Source organism: Mustela erminea, chromosome 3 (genome assembly GCF_009829155.1).
Source record: "Mustela erminea isolate mMusErm1 chromosome 3, mMusErm1.Pri, whole genome shotgun sequence".
NCBI lineage: Eukaryota > Metazoa > Chordata > Mammalia > Carnivora > Mustelidae > Mustela > Mustela erminea.
In genome coordinates this window covers 62,377,820-62,399,713 of record NC_045616.1, presented here as the reverse complement: position 1 = coordinate 62,399,713, position 21,894 = coordinate 62,377,820, and the positions used below count along the sequence as shown (strand labels likewise).

Genomic DNA, 21,894 nt, shown 5'->3' with positions numbered 1-21,894 from the left:
CCACAGTTGCTATGCCAGTTTACATTCTCACCAATGGTGCATGAGGGTTCCTTTTTCTTCATATCCTCTCCACTTGTTGTTTCTTGTATTTTTTATTTTAACCATTCCAACAAATATGAGGTGCTACCTCATTGTGATTTTGATTTCCACTTCCTTGATGAAGTGTGAAGGGGCAGGTTGGAGAAGGCCATCTCTGTGGTGATGCTACCAAAGCCAGACCTCCAAAATAGGATAAACAAGAGTCTCCAAGCTGAGTGATGGGCTTAATCCTGGGAGCAGGCCAAGAACACAGCTAGGTTGACAGAAAAGGCAAAAGGGCCCATGGCATGTGGGATGAGTGTTGCTTGAGGAACACTGAGAGACAGTGAGGGAAGGAGACTTGAAGATGGCCTGGCATGTTTGAGGCCAAGGAAGCTGGTCTTAAGCCATTTATTTGTCTGTGTTATTCCTCTAAGATTTCTTTATATCGTCTCTGAAATTCAGACATCTAAACAGTCCCAAGATGGGGAAAAGAACATGGTTCCCAGGTTTCATGACCTTTGGGTATCTTTCCCCTTCAGGCTTTCTGCGGTCTTGAGGACTGTTTCCAAAATTGGAGTATAGTAGGAAGGCCTCCTGATTACACAACAAAGAGGCAGCCCCTTTAGAGCACAGACAGTCTTAAATATGAAAACATCAAGTTCCAACACCACTAGGTAAACTGCTTAATTTTGAGTATTTACAAACTAAAAATAAACCATTTCCTTGAGTGAAAACTTGTATTATGTGCCCATTATTTGTACTAATTTTAATGACAACAAAAGCTAAGGGTAGTATTTTCTACCAGGCAGAGAGAGGTAAAACAACATGATGTTTTTAGAATTTGTAGTTGTCTTGCTTAGCATATAAACAGGAAAACCAAAATTTTAGCATCCCCAATATTTCCCACAAAATTTGACATTAACGGGAAGCAACTGTCTTCTGTCCAATCACCAAAGATACTTACTTCTGGATCTCTAAGTCATTTGTTTAGCCCTATACATTTGCTGATAAGCAATTATAATAAAGCTTCTGGGCAGTTCTTTCTACCAGAGTATTAAAATTATCTAAGTATTTGAAGGTGTGAAATAGAATGACTTCATCCCTCACTGGTTCAGATGGATGCCGAGGTCATGGCCACCGTTAGCCAGCCCAGGAGTGTGGCCTACCATGTATACATTTGGGCTAAACGATAAAACTTGGCTAAAATCCAGAGGTTTATAGATGCGTGAGTTACCTTTCCATTAGGGAAATGCTTACAAGGAACTGGACCAGCATAAAAGACAAAGGGACAGAAAGAAACCTTGAGCTGCATTATTGCCATCTTCTGCAAAATCAGACTTCAGCTTCTGTTTGGAACTAAAAACACCTCATGTTACTTCCTGAGAGAAATGAACAATTGCATGAATACTATATTCTCTGGTAGTTTCCAGCATGATTCCATCCAAGGTTCTGTGACAAGCCCGCATGATAAAGTGATAAGTGTTTGGTATTTTATGCATGTGTTTAACTTTGTCACTTTGGTTTGCAACACCGAGAATTCCCTAAATATCCACAGAAAGAGATAATTCAGCATTTGGCAGATCTAGCAAAATGCCCTCCTTTATTCTGTAGCCTTACCTCATTCTCGCTCCCACAGTTTAGTTCAATAAGTTGTAAGTGCCTGAAATCATTCTTGGTGAATAATGCTGGACCACTCTGAAAATTTGTGGCTGAGAGGGGGGCCCTCGTCATCAGTACGCACTTTGTCACTGAGACAGGGTAACCCATGGTTACTGAGCTCAGATCAGTTAAGGGGCAGAGAGCCCCCCCTCCTCACTGCTCTATAAAAGAGACCCAGCAAAGGGACCCTACCAGCTTCTAGCTCTCAGCCTGGGCGAAGGTGTGGGAAGCAAAGCCTGAGACCTTCAGAGCCAAGCAGACCAGCTGCAGAAGCCAGGCCAGCATGTCTCCTTCTTTCAAACTTCAGTATCACTTCGTTCTGATCTTCCTGATGGCTCTAAGAGGGGAGAACCGGTACCTAGAGGTGATATATCTCCAGACTGACCCCATCACATCTCGTGTGTGTGTGTATGTGTGTGTGTGTGTGTGTGTGTGTGTGTGTGTTTGTCTGTCCAGCCTTGGGGGGTGGATAAGCTGCGTTTGTTGGGATTAGCTTTCTTCCCTGTCTTTTGCCCCTTCCTTCTCCTGGTTTCCCCTTGGCTGGTCTTCCTCCCTGCCTCTTGGCCCCTGAGGATGCCCTGGTCCTTCCCTTGGCCCCTGCAGATGCCCCGGTCTGATGGAAAGGATCTAAGACCTTTTCTTCTTTGGACGCGGGAGACGTTCATCCCGCCACTTTATTCTCTTTGCTGCGGGGCAGACCGAGGGTCCCACTGCCAGTGCCCTTTCCCACCTCTTGAACTTCTCCCGACTGACTCATTTTCTTTGCCAGCTGCGGGAAGCGACGGACCACGACCCTTTCCTGCTCTTCGGCGCCAACCTGAAGCGGGAGCTGGCGGGGGAGCCTCTGTACCGCCGCGCTCTGCGTGAGTCGGGGCTGCCGGTGTGCGTCCGCGGGCAGCGGGGAGGTGGCGAGCTTGGGCTCTGCGCTGAGGCAGGAGGCTCCGGGCATCGCTGGGGCTGGGGTGGAGTGCGAGTCCCATCTCGGGGTCCCGCTGGAGCCGGAGGCGCGCCCGCGGGGGTCGGGGAGTCCGGCGCTGGGCGCTGCAGACCCGGGAACCGGGCACGTGAGACGGGCAGCCCGGGGCCGGCGCCTCGGGAGCTGCAGCGCCCGCCGCCCTGACGCCCTCCCGCAGGGTGCCTGGACATGCTGAGCATCCCGGGCCAGTTCACCTTCACCGCCGACCGGCCGCAGCTGCACTGCGCCGCCTTCCTCATCGCGGAGCCCGAGGAGTTCATCACCATCCACTACGACCTGGTCTCCATCGACTGTCAGGGCGGCGACTTCCTGAAGGTGAGGCCACCCGCCAGCGCCCGCCGCGGGGGCTCCGAGGGGGGACCGGTCGGGGTGCGGTGCCCAGCGTGGGGGGTGCAGGGCGGGGAGCTCGTTCCGGAGTGGCAGAGGCCTCTCCCGGACGGCGGCGCGGAGCGAACTTCGCCCCGCACCCGAGGATCTCCCGCCTTGCCAGCCGCAGGGCTTTAAATTTCCCTCGGTGCGCTCCCGGGAGCCCGCGCTTCCAAAGACTTGAACTCGCGGCATGCCGCGCTGTGTGAGAGGAAAACTGATACAAACTGCCCGCCCCGCAGCTTGGGGCCACCTGGAGGGCCAGCCCAGCTTAGAAGGCCAGCCCGCGTCTGTGCGGGGCATTCCAGGCTTATGGAGGTCGTCCTCAATGCCGGGGTGACCCGGTTTGGAAGCAGGAGGGCCCTGGAGGCTGGGACCGAGGCTGAGAGGGGGTCTGAGGCCGTTGGGAGGCGAGGACGAGTCCCCCAACCTCACCCCATCCCCAGTCCTCATTGGTCTCCGTGAGTCTGACCCGTCAGCTACTCAGTCCCATTTCGATGGTCATGATTAGAACCTCCCAGGTGGAATTATTTTGGAATCTGGCAAACTCCTTAGAAGACGTCTGGGTCATGAAGCCATTTGTAGCTGGTGATTTTGCTAATGTGAGCTCGGTTGGACTCTTTTAGTTGGAGGAGACCTGTGGTGATCTGGGGGAGTACTGTCAGTAGACTCTGACCTTTTATCTAACTGCAAACTTTAACCAAAGTGAAGGAAAAGAAGCCATTGCTGTCTGAGTGTTGAAGTAGTTCTTGATAGTTTAATATGAAATAAGTGTTACAAAATGAGGGAAACGGGCACATTACAGCCTTTGACAAGTAGGTAAAGTTTTTTGTTTGTTTGTTTGCTTTTTTTCTTTTTTTTTGCTAGTTTTGAGACATTTTGTTAATATATTGAGGTGGAGAAGGCAGAGACTAGCTGAAATCCAAATTATGCTTGTGTGGAATTTTTCTGGAAATGGGATGTGTGGGAAATGTGACCAAAATAAAAATGTATATTGTCTATAGTTTCATTTACCAAGAGGGCCGAAATTATATAGAGTATGGTAAAGTTTACTTACTTTGGATTCTTTAAGGTTTATGAAGAAAAATCTTATTATTAGTAATACTTGCAGACCACCTTCATGGTAAGAAGATATAGATATAGATATAGATATAGATATAGATATAGATATAGATATAGATATAGGTGGAAAGCAAGGGGGCAGGGGAGTACAGGCTGTCAGTCACTCACTTATACCGGAAGACTCCTTGCTAGGGAACTTCCCCCCCTTTTTAACACAGCTGTGACTTCAGGAGTTGATGGAAAAGATCACCTATGTCTGTGTTTTTTGTTGGAAGGTATTTGATGGTTGGATTCTCAAGGGGGAGAAGTTCCCCAGTTCCCAGGATCATCCTCTCCCCACAACTGAGCGGTACATAGATTTCTGTGACAGTGGTCTAAGCCGAAGGAGCATCAGATCTTCCCAGAATGTGGCCATGATCTTCTTCCGGGTTCATGAACCAGGAAACGGATTCACCTTCAGCATAAAGACAGATCCCAACCTCTTTCGTAAGTGGATTCCCTCTCTTCCAGGTGGGAAGGCAGGACTTGGACGGAGTGTCAGGTCTGCTTTTCAAAGGTAGTGTGACTGCACCGGCCTTAAGAAATTTGAAGTGAAGAATGATTTGAATGGAAATTCTTTTGCCATTAGAAATGACCTAAAGGATATTTCCTGTTCATTACTCTGAAAATCAATTAACAGTTTTTAGGATATTGGCAGGTAGGTAGGACATTGGTTTTTAGGAAGTAAAATTTTATTTTTTTTCTTTAGTCTTTTTTTGATCTTCAGAGGCACTACAATGGATTCAGTGACCAACTCTGAGTCATTCCATTAATCTGGGATTAGCTTGAGGAATCAGATCTGAAGTTACCATCTTAGAAATATTTAGGCAAAGGCTTTATCTGGGATGTGATAGACAGATTTCATGTCCTAAGCAGAGGGTTAGGCTGAAGGACTTCTACATTGCTTTCTAATTCTGAGCCCACCACTCTAACTTATTTCATTTCTGTTGGATACCTACATAGATGCTATAAAGCTGAACAGCCCAGGCCTAAAACATGTTATTCTAATCAAAATGAATTCGTTCATCTGCTTATATTTTTTTAAATTGGGAAAAGAAAAAAATTGCTCATTTTTTGCTACATACGATTGTATTAACACTTCAAATGGAAGAAAAGGGTCTAATCTGCCAAAGAATAAGGTATTGACTTACCTTCCAATTTTTATTTTTTAAAAAAGAAGCCTCCAAAAGTCCATTTTTGAGGACTGGAGAAGAATAACCCTAGGAAGCAACATGAAATGTTTCTCCTATATTTTTATGGTTAGAAATCAGAAATCTTCTAGAATCACCAAGGGATTTCAGTTCCTTTTGGAATTAAGTATAATTTAAATTTAAATTTAATTTAATTTAAATTTAAAATTAAGTGTAAATTAAACATAGGAAGGAAGAATTCTGACCTATTCTGATCAATTAGAAATCTTTGGCCCAGGATCAGCAAAACTCTGATACTTCCAGTTTCATAGTTCAGAGAATAAATGTATTATAAGTGTATATTTGAGATACAAAACAAATCAGAAAGTCTTATGATAAAGTTAAACATTAATATTTTACCTTTAAAAATATTTTACCTTTTAGTCAATTTATCACTTAACACCCAGGAAATATTTATTCAGACATAAACTTGCTTTCTATTTTTCTCAGCCTATTTTGTAGCTATTTTTTTATTTATTGACTTCATTATTTTAAAAATATCACTACGGTTCCAAGTTCAGTGAACGTAGGTTTCAGGCAGGCAGGGTTTGACTTCTGGCCTCACCTTTGAGTTTTTATTCTTTCAGATTTACAGCTCAAATTTGGACACTAGTTAATGAAGTGTTTCTAGAACTTCTACTAGCTAGTGTTGTTTGACTGATTATTAATTTATGTCTGGTTATTAATTTATTGTTGTAAACAAGGTAACTCCTTGAGACTGGGATCAGAAGCCCCCTTGCCACCTAGGACCTTCCAACAATGTCCATACCTCCCTGGTGACTTTTATCCCTTCTACTCCTTCCCGACTCCAAACTGCCCTTGTGATATCTATTCTTGTCCAGCCCACAAGAGCCCTAGACTGTGAATAGGAGCCTAGAATAAGGATAGGATAAACTTCTATGAACACCCAGCATACCAAATAATGAAAATGTGACTTTGTTTTTCCACAAAGCCTGCAATGCGATCTCCCAAACCCCTAGTGGAAGGTTTACCCTGGTCGTCCCACATTTGCGTCAAAACTGCAGCTTCTCCATAATTTATCCCGTGGTCATCAAAATATCAGATCTCACCCTGGGACACTTACATGGTCTGCAGTTCAAGGTAGGTTGCTTTCTTACTTGTCAGTGATTTACTAAGGCCACAGCTTTATCAGAGGAGGAAGCATTCAGAGCAAACATAGACATTAGCGAAGTGCAAGAACATATCCTTCTGTTGACTCTCAGGCCCTCATGCGCTTTGCCCTCACTGCTTTGATGAGAGCCCCCTTCTATTTCCCTTACGCTGCATGTTGAGTGCTCAGGTGCCCCTTCCGATTACTTGACTGCTTCTCTAGTGATGTAAGAAATGTTTTCAGTTAGGAAAGTTGTGGCATATAATTACAATTGAACTCTCTTGTACTTGCCTCTTTTACAAAAATTCTCTCCTAGCAGAACCTAGTGTGAGTCATCTACACAGCTGTTTTTCTGATTATTGGAATTTTTTATCACATGAAGGAAGTATCTCAGTGACAGAACTGTGTGATGAAGGAATGCTAAGTGTAGCATAAAATACAAAATTGGATTTTTTATATTACAAAATACAGTAAAGTTTTGAGATTTTTTAAAACTTTTTTTTACATTTTTTAAAAAAGATTTTATTTATTTGTTAGGGTGGTGAGGGGGAGAAAGAGAGTGAGCACAAGCAGGGGAAGAGCAGGCAGAGGGAGAAGCAGGCTCCCCACTGAGTAAGGAGCCCCAGCAGACCTGGATCCCAGGATCCCAGGATCATGACCTGAGACAAAAAGGCAGACGCTTAACCAACTGAGCCACGCAGGCGCCCCCTTTTTTTACATCACATTTAATTAAATATATTTTGTATGAAAATATTAGTTGAGAATCTCCATCAATCTGTATTTCCATGAACTTCTCTACGGACTTTACAATTAATGCTGAGCTTGACCACATTTTTGGGTCAGGGGAGAGCGTTGCTGGTTTCTTTGCTCTGAGTCATTCTCACTTCCTTTCACTTTCCCATATTCCTAGGTTAAGATAGCTCATATATTTGCTGACATCAAAGACAGTCATTGTTCCTAATCAGGCAAATTTCAGTGAAAACCAAACAAACAGGACCAGCACTGAAAAAAGGTGTATATCTAATTTCCAATAAGCCCTAATTTCATGGGCCAGTGCCTTTTTTTTTTTTTTTTTTTGGTTGGGCCTTAGTAGAAGAAAATAATCCTTTGATAAAGACCAGAATAAGCAGATGTCTTTGGCATAGCCCCCCCCCTTTTTTTTAAGATTTTATTTATTTATTTGATGGAGAGAGAGAGATCACAAGTAGGCAGAGAGGCAGGCAGAGAGAGAGAGGAAGGGAAGCAGGCTCCTGCTGAGCAGAGAGCCCGATGCAGGGCTCTGTTCCAGGACCCTGAGATCATGACGTGAGCCGAAGGCAGAGGCTTAACCCACTGAGCCGCCCAGGCACCCCTGGCATAGCCCTCTTGGCCTGAGATTGTATGCCTGTCCCGATGTATACCTCAGAAGATGGCAAGCACAATCCCAAGTTGGGAGATCTGCACTTCAGTTGTTCTTGGCTGTGAAGAGTAATCTCCGTGTTTCCGCTTGAAAACCTGTTGAAGTCTGCAGTGCTGTAGGCATCTATTCTTTTACAAAATAGTTTTTGAGGTCTTCCTATGTTCAAGGCACTATTCTAGATGCTGGAAATGAACAGGGAACAGCACACTCCTGCTCACACAGAACCTGCATTCTTGTGGGTTGAGATAAGCAGAAGTGTAATGCATTCAGAGTAGTGATGAGTGCCCAACAGAAAATGAGGCAGAGTGCTGCGATCCACAAGGGAGTAGAGAGAGGGGCGGGGAGCTCCTCAAGGTAAGGTGGTCAGGGAAGAAAACCTCTGAGAAGGAGACGTTTAGGGTAAAAATGTGAGTGATAGGTAGGAAGGACCCAGCAGCAACTGGAAAAGCCTAGAACACAGGGAGCAGTAACGCAAAGACTCAGAGGGAGGAATGGGCTTGCTGGGTCCTAGAAATAGAAAGAAAGGTGGAGCGGGGAGATATTGGACAGCATCAAGGAGAAGGGCAGAGCCAGGGTGTGGAGAGCCCAGCAGGGCGTATGAAGGAGTCTGGGTTTATTCTAAGTGCAGTGGGAAACCACTGAAGGTGTGTAGGCAGGAAAGTGACATAATCCATTTGATTATGCTCAGGTCCAGTGAAGGTGGTTGGGAATTGCTGATCTTGTGACCACATTAATTAATGAAGTCCATGGAGGGAGGGAGAGGATTACCTAAAGGCCATCTGGCTGGCGAATGGGCTGTGGGGGCCAGAGGGGTGCAGGGAGGGCCATTGTCACAGTTTAGGCAAGAGAAGGTAATGGCTTAGTCCAGGTAGCCAGAACCTCAACAGAGAACTCTAGGGGCTCACTACTGAGGAGCTGAACACAGCAGGGTAGGGTAGTACTTCTCATTCCTAAGACTAGCTGAGAGGTTTGGGAAGAGCAGAGTAAAGTCACTGAATGTCAAGGAACAGGTGTGTTCAACTTCTTTGCTTCTGCTTGGTTCCCCTCATTTTAGCTCCTCATTTTTCCCTCTGGGGTCTGCCTTTCCCCTTCACCACCTCATACTAAAATTTAGAACCTGAAGAACCTAGTGGAAAGTTTAGTCTTAAGGGATGTTCCCCCTGGACATCCTCTCCTGAAGGGAAAGACAACTAAGATTTTTTTCCCTTCATCTCTCATTCAACTCTTCATACAAGAACATAAGCCCTGTACACAGGAGGGCTAATTAAGCCTCTGTTTCATTATTGAATGAAATTATGTGTAGAGCATCTAAGCATAGGAACCAGGATATATTAGGCACTTAAAAAATGTATGTCCCCACCTCCTTCCTTGTATTATCCAAACAGTTGGTATTATGTTACCTCCTAATTTGTTGTCCTGTTCTAGTTGCATTTCAGTGTCTTCTAGATGTTTGAATGTGTGTGTTTATGCATGTGTGTGTGTTTAACATTTTCTATTTTATTTTTTAAATATTTTGTTTATTTGAGAGAGATAGCAAGAGAGAGCACAAGTGGGGGTGGGGGACGGAGGGAAAGGGAGGAGCAGCCTCCCTGTTGAGCAGGGAGCCTGACATGGGGATTGATCTCAGAACGCTGTGCCAAAGGCAGAAGCTTAATGGGCTGAGCCATCCATGCGTCCCTAACATTTTCTATTTTACTTTTTAAAAGATTTTATTTATTTATTTGATAGAGAGAGAATGAGAGAGAGCAAGCATGAGAGGGGAAAGGTCAGCAGGAGAAGCAGACCCCCTGCCGCGCAGGGAGCCCGATGCAGGACTTAATATGGGACTCGATCCTGGGACTCCAGGATCATGAACTGCGCCGAAGGCAGACGCTCAAGCAACTGAGCCACCCAGGAGCCCCACATTTTCTCTTTTTAGATGTTGTGCCCTATGTGGCAGGGTCTGCCTGGTTCACCTCTGTGCACCTTGCCGCTCTGCACTAGATCTCTCAATAGTATGTCTCCGCGAAGAAGAGGATCACAGGCAAAACCGACTGTAATTTTGCGGGACAGTGCAAGAGGAAAACGAGCGGGCCTTTATTTTAGAGTTATTAGGAACTTCAGGCGACAGCAGAGCCTTAAGCCTAACACAGGGCCCTTGTAAGTGTGGGCCCCGTGGGCACAGGGGACCATGCCGACGAGGCCAGCAGACCTGATCACAGGAGATGGGTGACCCAAGGGGCAACCTCTGAGAGTGGCTGCTTTATTTGTGTGGGGAAGTGAAGTGCAGGAATCGCCACGGACAAGGTAATGCGGACAGGACGAAGGGAAGCGGAGAACAGTTACAGTGGATTTTGCTTCCTGGGGTACATCCCCATTTGGAGGAGCTTGAAATAAATTTGTTTCCGTTGGGAGGAGAAGGACACTGGTAGTTCGACCTACCTGGACCTCCAAAGGAGGGTTCTTTTCCTTCTTTAATATTCTTAGAACGAATCTAAATGCCCATGAGGAGAAATGATAAGGATTGTCCCAAGAGCAGGAAAGGTCCTTTCTAAAGAAGAGGAAAAGAGGTGAGTTGAAGGAAGAACTGGTATGAAAGCCCTGTTTATAAATATGGACTGCATATATTAAGAAATGCAAATAATTCCATATGTATGTGCAGATGATTTAAAAAGTAAAGCATTTTCAGATTCAATTTTCACTCATTTTATGTGGAGTTTACAGATTCCCATTTCATCATTCCGGGTCCTTGAGATTATATTTTTTTTATATGCACGCGCATTTAAAGAAAACGATTACTCAACTCATTTAGAAGAGCAGTTCTTACGATTTTGTTCCTCAGAGCAGTCTTTTCATTTCCGGAGTCCCGGATGTTCAATGAAATGGCACTGCCAACGTGGCAGTGGCTGATTGAGGGAATTCATCAACGTGTGGTGGTCAAATGGTTTGACTTCTGTAATTGGTTGAAATATATCTTTCTCTGCTGCTTTATTCTCTTAGAACCCCTCAGCAGGTTGTGGGGGAATAGGAGATTTTGTGGAGCTGCTGGGAGGACCCGGGCTGGACCCTTCCAAGATGATGCCTTTGGCTGACCTCTGCTATTCGTTTCATGGCCCTGGTGAGCTATTTCTTTGATTATTATTTATGAGCCTGTCAAGATTCCTTTAATAAAACTTGATGCTCCCTCAAATAGAACACCTCAGATTTTTTATACATGGGAAGGCAAGTTCGACCCCAAAACCTTGCATTTTACACCTTGAGCCAATGTAAGGATTTTTATATTTGAGTATATGTATGGTATCGAGAAGGCATTAGCAAAACACCTGACACTGGTGGAGGAACCTCTAAAGAGAGATGGGTGCATGTTTAAAGTTGACCCTAAGAAAATCATGAAAATGACAATTTTTATGTTCTGTGCTCTTTCTACCTTCTTAAAGGTGCCTGCTTTCATCCTCTAGAGACTAACAAGTTTACTAACTGAAAACTATGCTTCAAATAGATGTATCACCAATTAGTAAGAGTATAATAATAAAGCAATATCTTTTTAAAATAATGGAGCAATAGATAAATAACTTTTCCATATATGTATATGTGTATATTATTCATAGTACATACATTCAAAAGTGTTATGCTTTATTAGACATTCTCAGAACTGCTGAATGTCCCCAATGTCTAAGGGCAAAGCTGGCCTATGAAAGACCACTATAAAAACAGAAATACCTTCTGAAACTGAAAAATGGTCACTGGTAATGAAAGACCAGTTTAATACACAGCATGCCAAGCAGACCCTGATATTCTTTGTGGGGGATCAGTGAAGGTTTTCCATTGGTTCATGGTCACATGGGTGAGGGGGGCTGGGAATTGCTGGTTTAAACTGTGAGTACATGTGGCTTGGCTTGCCTCTTACTGTGTTCTCTGAAGCACTGGATCCTTCCATGCTGGAGGGTACCTGCGAGAAAATGTGTTTGCTCTGGGTAAGAAGAGTAGATTAAGATCTGAAGAATGCTCTTGCCTTAAAATTTAGGTAACTGAAGGCAGAGGAATTTGGGTGCAGTTATGTCACATAATAAGTAAATCAGGTGCACAGTAACAAAGGAAATGGAGCATGTTACATATGTCGAGGTTTAGAGTGAGAACAGAAAAAGAATAACCTTCCAAATCATTTAAAGAAAATTAAATTTGGACCTGCTCATAGAAGCTTAAACTAGACTCCCAGGTTTTTATATAAAAGTAATTATAGGGTTTATATTTATAATGTCTCTGAATTGACTTTTACCTCAGGTAAGTATCTGGCTGTTTTACTTCCTCTGAACCCAGGCACAGGTTTGTGAAGTACCTGGTATGCAATAGTAATGATAGTGTTCCTCGGGATGCAGGTCTGACAGAGACAAGGGTCCTGGGAGCGGAAGACAGACAAAATTAAAACAGCAGAAAAAATTATTGTTGGGCAGATAAATCTTATGTCTGGAACCAGCTTGAGGGGCACCTGGGTAACTCAGTTGTTAAGTAGCTGCTTTTGGCTCAGATCATGATCCCAGGGTCCTGGGATTGAGCCCCGTCCTGGGATCGAGTCCTCTGTTCAGAGGGAAGCCTGCTTCTCCCTCTCCTACTCCGCCTGCTTGTGTCTCCTCTCTTGCTGTGTCTCTTTCTGTCAAATAACAATAGAACAAAAATAAGTATTTTAGTGTATATCTAAACTATGCAAATGATTTTTTGGTTAAATGTAAATAAGGTTATTATCTAGGCTCAGAAAATGATAAACAGGTGATATTTCTTTAGTCAACACAAAATCCAGCAGTATACTCCATCCTCTGTCCCTGCCCACTAAATGCCACTTGCATCCTCAGATAATGACAACCAAAAATTGCCCCTGCAAATTTCCAACCTGTCCCTAGAGGGCGGTACTGTTCCTGCTGAGACCCCCGAACTATAGCAGAGGTGCAGAGTAGTAGACAGCTGGCTTCTCTTCACTGCCTTTACTGTGGAAGCCTTGCTGGTAGGAAGGAGAACATGAAAAGTGCAGAGACATCTTATTGTCTCTGTTGAATAACAAAAATTCAACTGAATAGATTTTAAAGATCTCACTGGCTTTATTAAACAATTCATGAATCGGGCAGCATTCCTTCTAGCAGGCAGAGGGGACTCCAAGGCATTGTACCAAATGGAAGGTTTTTATGGGGGGGGGGGGGCGTGTGCAAGAAATTTGGCAAAAGAAGAAGATTGTTCCAGACAAGACCACTTTCCCTTAGGGGGAAAAGCAAGGTGTCTTGTCATGCGGATTGCCTCATCTTCCTTTTGTGGGATACAGAGGGCCCCTGTAGCTGACTCATTAACAGGATAGAAAAATTGATTGACTGATTAAGGCTACCTTTGGGGGTGGGAGGAATGTTGAAATTACAACTAGAATAGGTATGAAGCCCCAGTTTCATACCCTGGTCTAAAGGACGCCATTTGGGGCTTATGATTTTCTGTTTTTCCCCACCCTGTGATTTTCTTAACTCCTCTTTCTAGCCAGTTTTATTTGGCTAACAAATGTTTTTGCACATGAGGAAACCTGACTTCACTTTCGGTATTCTACAATTAATTATATATTATAATAAAAATGAAAACAGAACGTTTCACCTGATGGCAGGCGCATAGCTTGAGTATGTGAGAGGAAGCTACATCCCCTTGCTTTCCTTGTGTTTAAATGATCTTGTCGATAGAATGGTTTGTATGGTTTCTAACCTGCAGGGAACCTTTTACTTTTTTCATGAACTGTAGCCCAAATGAAAATCGGCTGTGACAACACGGTGGTGCGCATGGTGTCCAGCGGAAAGCACATAAATCGTGTGACTTTTGAGTACCGCCAGCTGGAACCATATGAACTGGAAAACCCAAGTGGGAACAGTATCCAAGAAATCTGTTTGTCTAGTCTTTGAGTAACCAACCCCAGTGATTTACATGCTGCTAATTAAGTGAGTTCTTAATGGCTATTGTATATTATTTTGATGACTAGCTAGTTAAAAGCCTTTCATACCAGTCAGTATTCCCAGGCTTGAGCACACATTAGACACATACACACACCACACGCACACACACACACACACACAGACATACGCTCACACACAGACACCCTCTGTGTGCACAACGTGCATTAATTTTTGTACCTTGCTTCTTTTTCATTGTAATATATAGATGACCACATGGCGGCAACTAGCCCCCCTTTGGTTGAAAAACAGTTTTCTGTAATTCTTTGGTATGTTACAAACCGGAACTGGTAAGAGAAGCACAAAGCAATGGCCAATAAGAAATTGTATCTCAAAAGAAAAAAAAAATGTATCTCTAGGGAAAATGCCAGAAATGAATTAAAATGGTGGTGTTCATATCGGTCTTAGAGCGGAAAACCATTGAATGTCTGTGTATACCAAAGTAGTTGCATTGGTTTATTTTTTGTTTGTTACTCTGTTTATAATAGGCAATAACTATAGCTATTCTTTATTGATTTGTAGCATCTTGTTTTTAATAAAACTTTGTAGCATGGAAAAAGTTTCCATCCACAGATACAAATATGAATAAATATGTAAGAATGTTGGTATCGTGCTTTGTTTTCCTGAGTAGTCCCCTCATTTACTACCATTAGAAAATAATGATCTTATGTGCTGCAGAAGCAAATGCTGAGCTAAATCACTTTAGACTTCTTACAGCTAGTAGAACTCGGGCTACTGGAATAGAATTATTTAGAGCACAGGGCAGACTTGTAGTGTTTGCATAAAAAACACTAACTGGTCTAGGCAGCAGGATGCAGAAATCCTCTTCCCACTGTCCTCCAAGAGAACTGACAATACATGTTTTTGCTCCAGTGGGGTGTACTTCTCAACAAGGACAGGAAGGGACTTACCACTCTCATAGACATTTGCAGACATTGGAAGACTTCTTTACTTCCAATTTACTGTTGACTAAGACTTGTCCACGTTTGGCTGGACACTAAGCACATGGTCTATAAAAGACAGCTTGGGGCCAAAAATGAGGTCCTGAGCAAAAAAAGGAAACACCCCTCATGAACTCTTTTCTTTGGATTCATGGGTAGAAGCTGCAAACTCTACCACAATTAATGGCCTGATTATGATTCCTGAAACATATGTAATGGTCCTTTTATAATGAAACGTACTGCAGTCCCCTACACCGGGCTTGTTCACACAATTTGAAAACCTGGCAGAAAGAAAACTCCTGATTGAGGGTGCTAAAAATACCCAGGATTTAATACAATCAGTATTGTATTACTGGCTCAGTAGATATTTTGGAATGAGTGAATGATTGCCTGAATGGATAAATGGTTGGATGGATGAATACATGGAAGGGTAAAGGCTGGGATGAATGAATACATTTCTGGATGGATAGAATTCATGGTTAGTTATATAAGACACTGGATTTCTCCTTTCATAGCAAATAAATTCTGTGAAGTTGAACCCTTTTCTTTTTCACAGTCCCTTTAGCAACCTAAGAATGAATGCAGTCACATCAGTGTCAGCAGTTTCTGGCTTTTAACCCTCATGATCCTGCATGCTGAGTACAGAAAATGGTCTGAGGTAAGGAGGCGAGTCTTTTGCCGTGGGCCTTAGGACAAGCTGCTGCTTCTGTTCCTAAGGGACATGATGTAAGCTACTCAACCTCACTGTGCTAAAGTGGGGAGGACAGTGGCCCTTCTAATGCAGACAATCTGCAGTCATTCATTTGTGAGGGACATGTTTTTCTTCGAAGCGTATTACTGCACCAGAACACACATTCTGTAAAAGGACAGCCACTCCAGTGATCTGTCCAAGAACATTCTTTGGATGTCCACGTCTTAGTCTTCATTCCAAAAGGGTGGGGCAGTTCTCTGGAAACTAAATGGTGGATCTCTGAAGAGTGTTCCTTGGTGTGTCCTCACTGGCACCTTCACTAAGGGAGTAAAATGTTATCTGGAATTCTGGCCAAATTAGACTTTCTAAGAAAAAGAGGAAGCAGAGTGTTCAGGGTCATTGAGTCTGGAACCGGACCTCTGCCACTCACTTGAGCAAGTTAATATAAGCCTCACTGCTCAGCTTTTAATCTATAAAACTGAGGTGATGAAGGTATAGCCTTCAAATAGACATTTTGGTCAAAGTTGTGGTTAAATACATGTGAAAGCCCAAGAATTATGTCTTGTATGTGTAGGACTGGATCCCAGGACACTGGGATCATGACCTCACCCAGGTGTCCTATAAAGAGTTTTAAAAACTTATTTATTTAACATATATAATAGGCCATCTCATACTGAGTAGGCCACCTCATACTGTTAGTAAGGCATTTGCTCTGTTGTCTGAAGGGTTTGTGCTGATTCATTGGCCTCTTTCATCCCAAGATGTTTGTGAGGAAGCTGAGGTTAGTTAGGGATGTTGTCGGTGAGTGGGAAGCAGAGTCTGCAGTTACTGGTAACATCTGAGGGTGGGCCATGTCAGGCCCGAACAGGTTCCCGTGTGCTCCTCCTGCTAGTTGACCCTGTCTGTAGGCTCTACACATCTCTGGGGCCATTCCAGACCTTGGGCAGGAGGAATTTAGATAGCTCTTGTCCAACATTCTGGTCATGGTGGAGTCACATTACAAGTAATCTGTCCTGACTCTACCTTTTTGTGCGGCCCTCATCTCTGTAATGTAACCTTGCTGCTCTGGGTTCTCTCTCTCTAGGTAGAGATAACTGGCTGTACCCTTATCCTCCACTCCTAGCCCTAGGTCTTCTCAAATACTAATTAGGTGATTCGGGCTCTGCTACAGATCCCTGGATTCCCAAACTCCTCCTGCCACCATGCCTGACATTCTGAGCATTTTGCTCCTAAGTTTTTTTTGCCACCATGCCTGTCCTATCCTCTGGAAACTTTTCTACTTCCTGCCTCTGCTGCTTACTGTTGGTGGAATACGTTGGTCTGTCTATGACAATGGGCTTTCTCCCAGGATCTAAAGCAGCCTGTCTTCACCTCCAACCTCTTCCTGGTTATGGTACTGTTGCTTCATTTAAGAGGACAGGGTAGAAATGCTACCATGTTCACCAGAAGTCGTTTCTTCTACCCCTCTAAATATGTGGCCAGACTACAGTTTCCCAGCCGCCCTTATGGTTAGGTCTGGTTGCGTGACTGAATTTTGCCTGAAGGCATGTGGGTAGAAGGATGTCCCATTCTCCTGTGATCCTCCATACTCTCTCTCTCCTCACTTACCTACTGGCAAGATACCAGGGTTTTGACAGAGGAATCCAAGACCATACAGGAAGACAAAACCATAGGAGGCAGATCCTAGATCCCTGAATGACCACATGGAAGGCTGCCTATTGACCGGGAATTGTGAATGAGAAGTAAATTTTTATTGCCATTAGTTACTAAGATGATAATGGTGATGATGATGATGATGATGATTTGGGTATAGCATTGAGTGTTACCATAATTCATACAAGGGCCTGCCTCAATCCAGTTCTCAGCTATTCTCTTATTTCCCTGTCAGGTTTTGTTACAACTGTCTAGACAGGCCTGATCTCATTGTCTTCCAGTGAAAGGTACCTCAAATGCACATCTTTGATCTCACAAACACCAATGTTTAACTGAAATCATTGTATCCAACTTTTCCATATGCCTTAGAGAATCTTCTAAGAACACTGATTCTTAGATTAGACCCCTTTGAATATTTGACAGAAAATACAGATCATTTCCTGGGGCAGGGGGAAGCCCAATATACTTAAGAACACCCCTAAATTTCTGAGAATTCACAGGACCCTGAAAGCCCATCCAAGGTTTCAGGATAAGAATCCCTGCCTCAGGAATAAATAATGGATAAAAGTAATTTTTTAAAAATATTTATTTATTTGAGAGACAGAAAGAGCACAAGCAGAGGGGAAGGATAGAAGGAGAACCAGACTCCCCACTGAGCAGGGAGCCTGATGAGGGACTTGAACCCAGGACACTGGGATCATGACCTCACCCAGGTGTCCTATAAAGATTTTTATTTATTTATTCATTTGACAGAGATCACAAGTAGGCAGAGAGGCAGGCAGGGAGTCGGGGGGTGGGTAGGGAAGCAGGCTTCTGGCTGAGCAGAGAGCCTGATGCTGGGCTGGATCCCAGGACCCTGAGATCATGACCTGAGCCAAAGGCAGACGCTTAACCGACTGAGCCCCCCAGGTGCCTCCAGGTGTCCTCTAAAAGTAGTTTTTAAACCAGTCTTCTCAAACTGGGCTGTCCTCTCTTCAGTATTAGTTTAAAACATTCATGGATTAATTCAGCTGCAAAAATCAGTCCATAATAGCAACTTAATGTTTCTGCTTTCGTATTTAATTATTTAATTTTGCCTTTCCCTACTACTCTTTCTGGCCTGTTAGGTAGTTTTTCCTCAGGGAGGAAATACATTTGACACAGGACAATTTTTTTGTGACAATGATTGTTCCAGATTCTTCTCTCTCAATTTCAGATTTTCTTTTCTTGCCATTTTAGTAGGTAGACAATGTTGCCAGAGTTTGCCTGCAAAATAGAATCTTTGTGAAAGAAAAATAAAGATTTGATGGACAGGACTTATTGGTGGGAAGTTTGTGTGCTTAACAACACCGGATAGAGAACTGTAGCTAGGAGCTCCTATTATAGGGTAATCACATGAAATTTTATCTGAGAACACTCTTATCTGTTCAGCGTAGTATTTCAGAAGAGAGAACCGCCTTTGCACATTTGAATAAGCAGATTGAATGGCTCTGTTGGGTCCATGGTCAAAGGAGCAAGACTGATACAAAGCAAAGGTCAAGCAAAGCTTTATTTTGCACCAAGCATCAAGAATCAAACTGACCGGCCAGGGACGTCTCTTGCAAAGAGATGACGACCCTCTGCCTTACAGACTAGCTTTTAAGGGCAAAGGCCATGTGGTTGGGCCTGGCCACGCACAAGTGACCAATGAGATTGTAACGCAGAGAAAGCTGCACAGTTCTGCTAGGTCACACATAAGTAACCAATTGAATCACAATTTACCCTAGTAGATATTTGAACTAGCTTATCACCTTGGTCAGAATGAGCCCCCAGAAGGCACCCAAAGGGCGGGGCCCATACTCCTTGGTAACTAGGAAACAGTATGCATCCTCACTGATTGAATGCCTCCACCTGTCCTGACCCACCCTTGTATTTGGGCTTTGTTACCCGGGACTGGATTCCAGGACTTGTTTTTAAGTAAGTTCCCTGAAGGGGGAGGGGCAGGGCCTGGATGGAGCTGCTCTGGCTAAATAGTCCCTTACAGCTCCAGTTCTAATGGGTCGTTTGTAATGATTATATCCATTTATCTCTTTGCATTTAAATGTTTTTTCTTCGTGTTAAGACACACTATGCAAAGAGAGAAGCAGAGAGGCGAAAGAGGAAATCCGGGTAAAAGAAAGAAGGCTTGATTTAAGGGTTTGAAAACATAATGAAAATCAAGGTCTCCAAATTGGACTCTGGGCTTTGCTCTTGGTAGCAACAGTGTAGCCAATCTCTGCAGCTGAAAACTTGAAAATGAGAAGTGTTGTTGAGCTTTAAGGGGAAGATTTAATGCCAATACTAAGACATACAGGGGATGTGCTAGAGAGAACCACCATCTTTGTGACTAGTGGGCTTTGAGATACCGGGGTTTCATAGTAAAGATGGACTCCTCTCTGATGACTTTTCTCTCCTCTCCAGATTCGCAAAATGTAAGAAAATGTGTCCTGTGTTATAAGTGGTTCTGACATAATCAAGCCAGCCAAAGCCCAAGCCCATGTGATGGCTATCTATGTGGTATGATTTGAGGGACAGCAAAAGACCTACGGGACTGAGAATATTCACCAAAATTTGCACCCTTAAAATCCTTCTCCTTTTGTTCTTTAGGATGTTTGTTTGTGGGTTTGTTTTTGAGAAAGAGAGAGTATAGTACAGCAGGGGGTGTGGGCTGGGGGCAGGGAGGGACACAAGGAGAGGAGAATCCTTTTTTTTTTTTAAAGATTTTGTTTATTTTTTTGATGGAGAGATCTAGAGCACAGGTATGCAGAGCAGCAGGCAGAGAGAGAAGGAGAAGCAGGCTCCCTGCTGAGCAGGAAGCCCAATGCGGGGCTCCATCCCAGGATCCTGGGGTCATGACCTGAGCCAAAGGCAGATACTTAATGTCTGAGCCATCCAGGTGCCCCAAGAGAGAATCTTAAGCAGGCTCCACGCTCAGCACAGAGCCTGGTATGGGGCTTAGTCTTAAGACCCTGACATCATGATCTGAGCCAAAATCAAGAGTTGGTCACTTAACTGACTGAGCCACCCAGGTACCCCTAGTATGTATTTTTAATTAAGCAGTTAGTTCATAAGTTCTTTATTGCTTTAAAAGATTCAAACCATGTAGGTAATTAGTTAATGAAATAACTTACAAATAAGTAATTAATTTGACCGTATAAGATGCTGCTAAGCATCATACCATGACAGAGAATTGTTTGGTAGGCTTTGAATAAAGGAGAGTGTACTGTGTGGAATTAAGAGTGTGAGATACTGAGAGGAGACAGACTCACATGAATACCCCATTAAGGCTCTTGGGAAAGCCAGAAAGGAACTGAAGAAACCACTAGCTGTCTGATAGTCCATAAAGGGAAACCAAGATACCGAGATTTTAACAGAGGAGTCCAAGACCATATAAGAAGACAGAGCCATAGGATACATATCCTGGATCCCTGAATGACCACATGGAAGGTTCAGGCACCCCAGGAGGGGGCTCTTTGAAGTGATGAATATATATTTGGTGAAAGGAAAATAGCTGATTGTTTTTGTAACATCAAATTATTATATACATTTTTTTCTTTGAATGATCTTTCTGCTATGGTATATATTCATCAGTTTATTCAAATGGGGCAGTTCAGGAACACCTTGCTGGCTCAGTTGGAAAAGCGTGCGACTCTTGATCTCAGGGTTGTGAGTTTGAGTCCTACATTGGGTGTAGAGATTACTTAAATATATTTAAAAAAATTTTTTTTTAATTTGCAAGGTTCATAAAGGTTGCCATCTTCTCAGTGAAAGCCAATCTTCCACCCATTCTGTTCTTACTTATCAAGAGGAACCTCTCCAGTTCTTTCCTCCCCATGCCCACCTTCCTAGTGAAAAACAACTTGCTTACATTGAGTGCCCTTTAAGAGACCCTGAAACCTCAACCCAGGGTTAAGGTAGGAAGGGGTGAGGCACGTATCACTATCCATAAAGCCACAGGCTTAGAAACAAAACAAAGAAACCAAAACCTCTCTAAGATAGAGAAACATTAAGAAAATCTTTGGCTTTATTATTAATTTAAGGGAATAGTAAAAGCTAGTATTTATTGAGTACTTAATACGTACCTTGCACTGTTCTACAGACTTCCTGCGAGTTAGAACATTTAAACCTATCTCCATTTTATAGATGGAGAAAGTGAAGCAGAGAGAAATAAAAGTAAATTGCCTCAAATCACACAGAAAGTGATAGAGCCAAGAAACAGACTCCAGTGATCTGACATCAAAGCTTGACCACCATTTTACTGCACGATCCTGCTGAAGACTGTTATTAGAACAAAATATGAGACACTGCTTTCCTGGAGGGTTTCTGCCTGTGTGTCAATACATTGACAATTGACATTAACACTCTATGCCTTCTGGTCCTTATTCCTTTAACAGAACACACCTTTCTGGGGGAGTGCCTGGGTGGCTCAGTTGTTAAGCCTCTGCCTTTGGCTCAGGTCATGATCCCAAGGTCCTAAGATAGAGCCCCATATCAGGCTCCCTGATCAGCGGGAAGCCTGCTTCTCCTTCTCCCACTCCCCCTGCTTGTGTTTCTTCTCTCACTGTGTCTCTCTCTGTCAAATAAATAACTAAAATATTTTTTAAAAAAACAACACACGATTCACACCATTCACAGTGATTTTAGGGCATTTGTCTGAGGGTAACATATCACTCCCAGTTCCAGTTCTCAGAGTGGCCAAATGGGACAGCTAATATTTTGTGTCAGCTTGGTTAGGTCAGGATACCCTGATATTTGGTCAAACGCTTGTCAGGATGTAGCTGTGAAAGTATTTTTTATATGAGATGAACATTTAAATCAGTAAACTTTGAGTAAAGCAGATT

At 43.4% G+C, this 21,894-nt stretch overlaps 1 protein-coding gene across 1 annotated transcript; it reads left to right on the top strand.

Annotated features, from left to right (window-relative positions):
- The first annotated feature begins 1,218 nt into the window (after nucleotides 1-1,218).
- Nucleotides 1,219-14,077, top strand: CRHBP (corticotropin releasing hormone binding protein). Its single transcript, XM_032335913.1, has 7 exons — nucleotides 1,219-2,044; nucleotides 2,450-2,543; nucleotides 2,814-2,971; nucleotides 4,360-4,570; nucleotides 6,266-6,414; nucleotides 10,803-10,920; nucleotides 13,566-14,077. Exons 1-7 carry the CDS (start codon nucleotides 1,964-1,966, stop codon nucleotides 13,721-13,723), a joined length of 969 nt encoding a protein of 322 aa, XP_032191804.1. The 5' UTR covers nucleotides 1,219-1,963; the 3' UTR covers nucleotides 13,724-14,077.
- The last annotated feature ends 7,817 nt before the right edge of the window (nucleotides 14,078-21,894 follow it).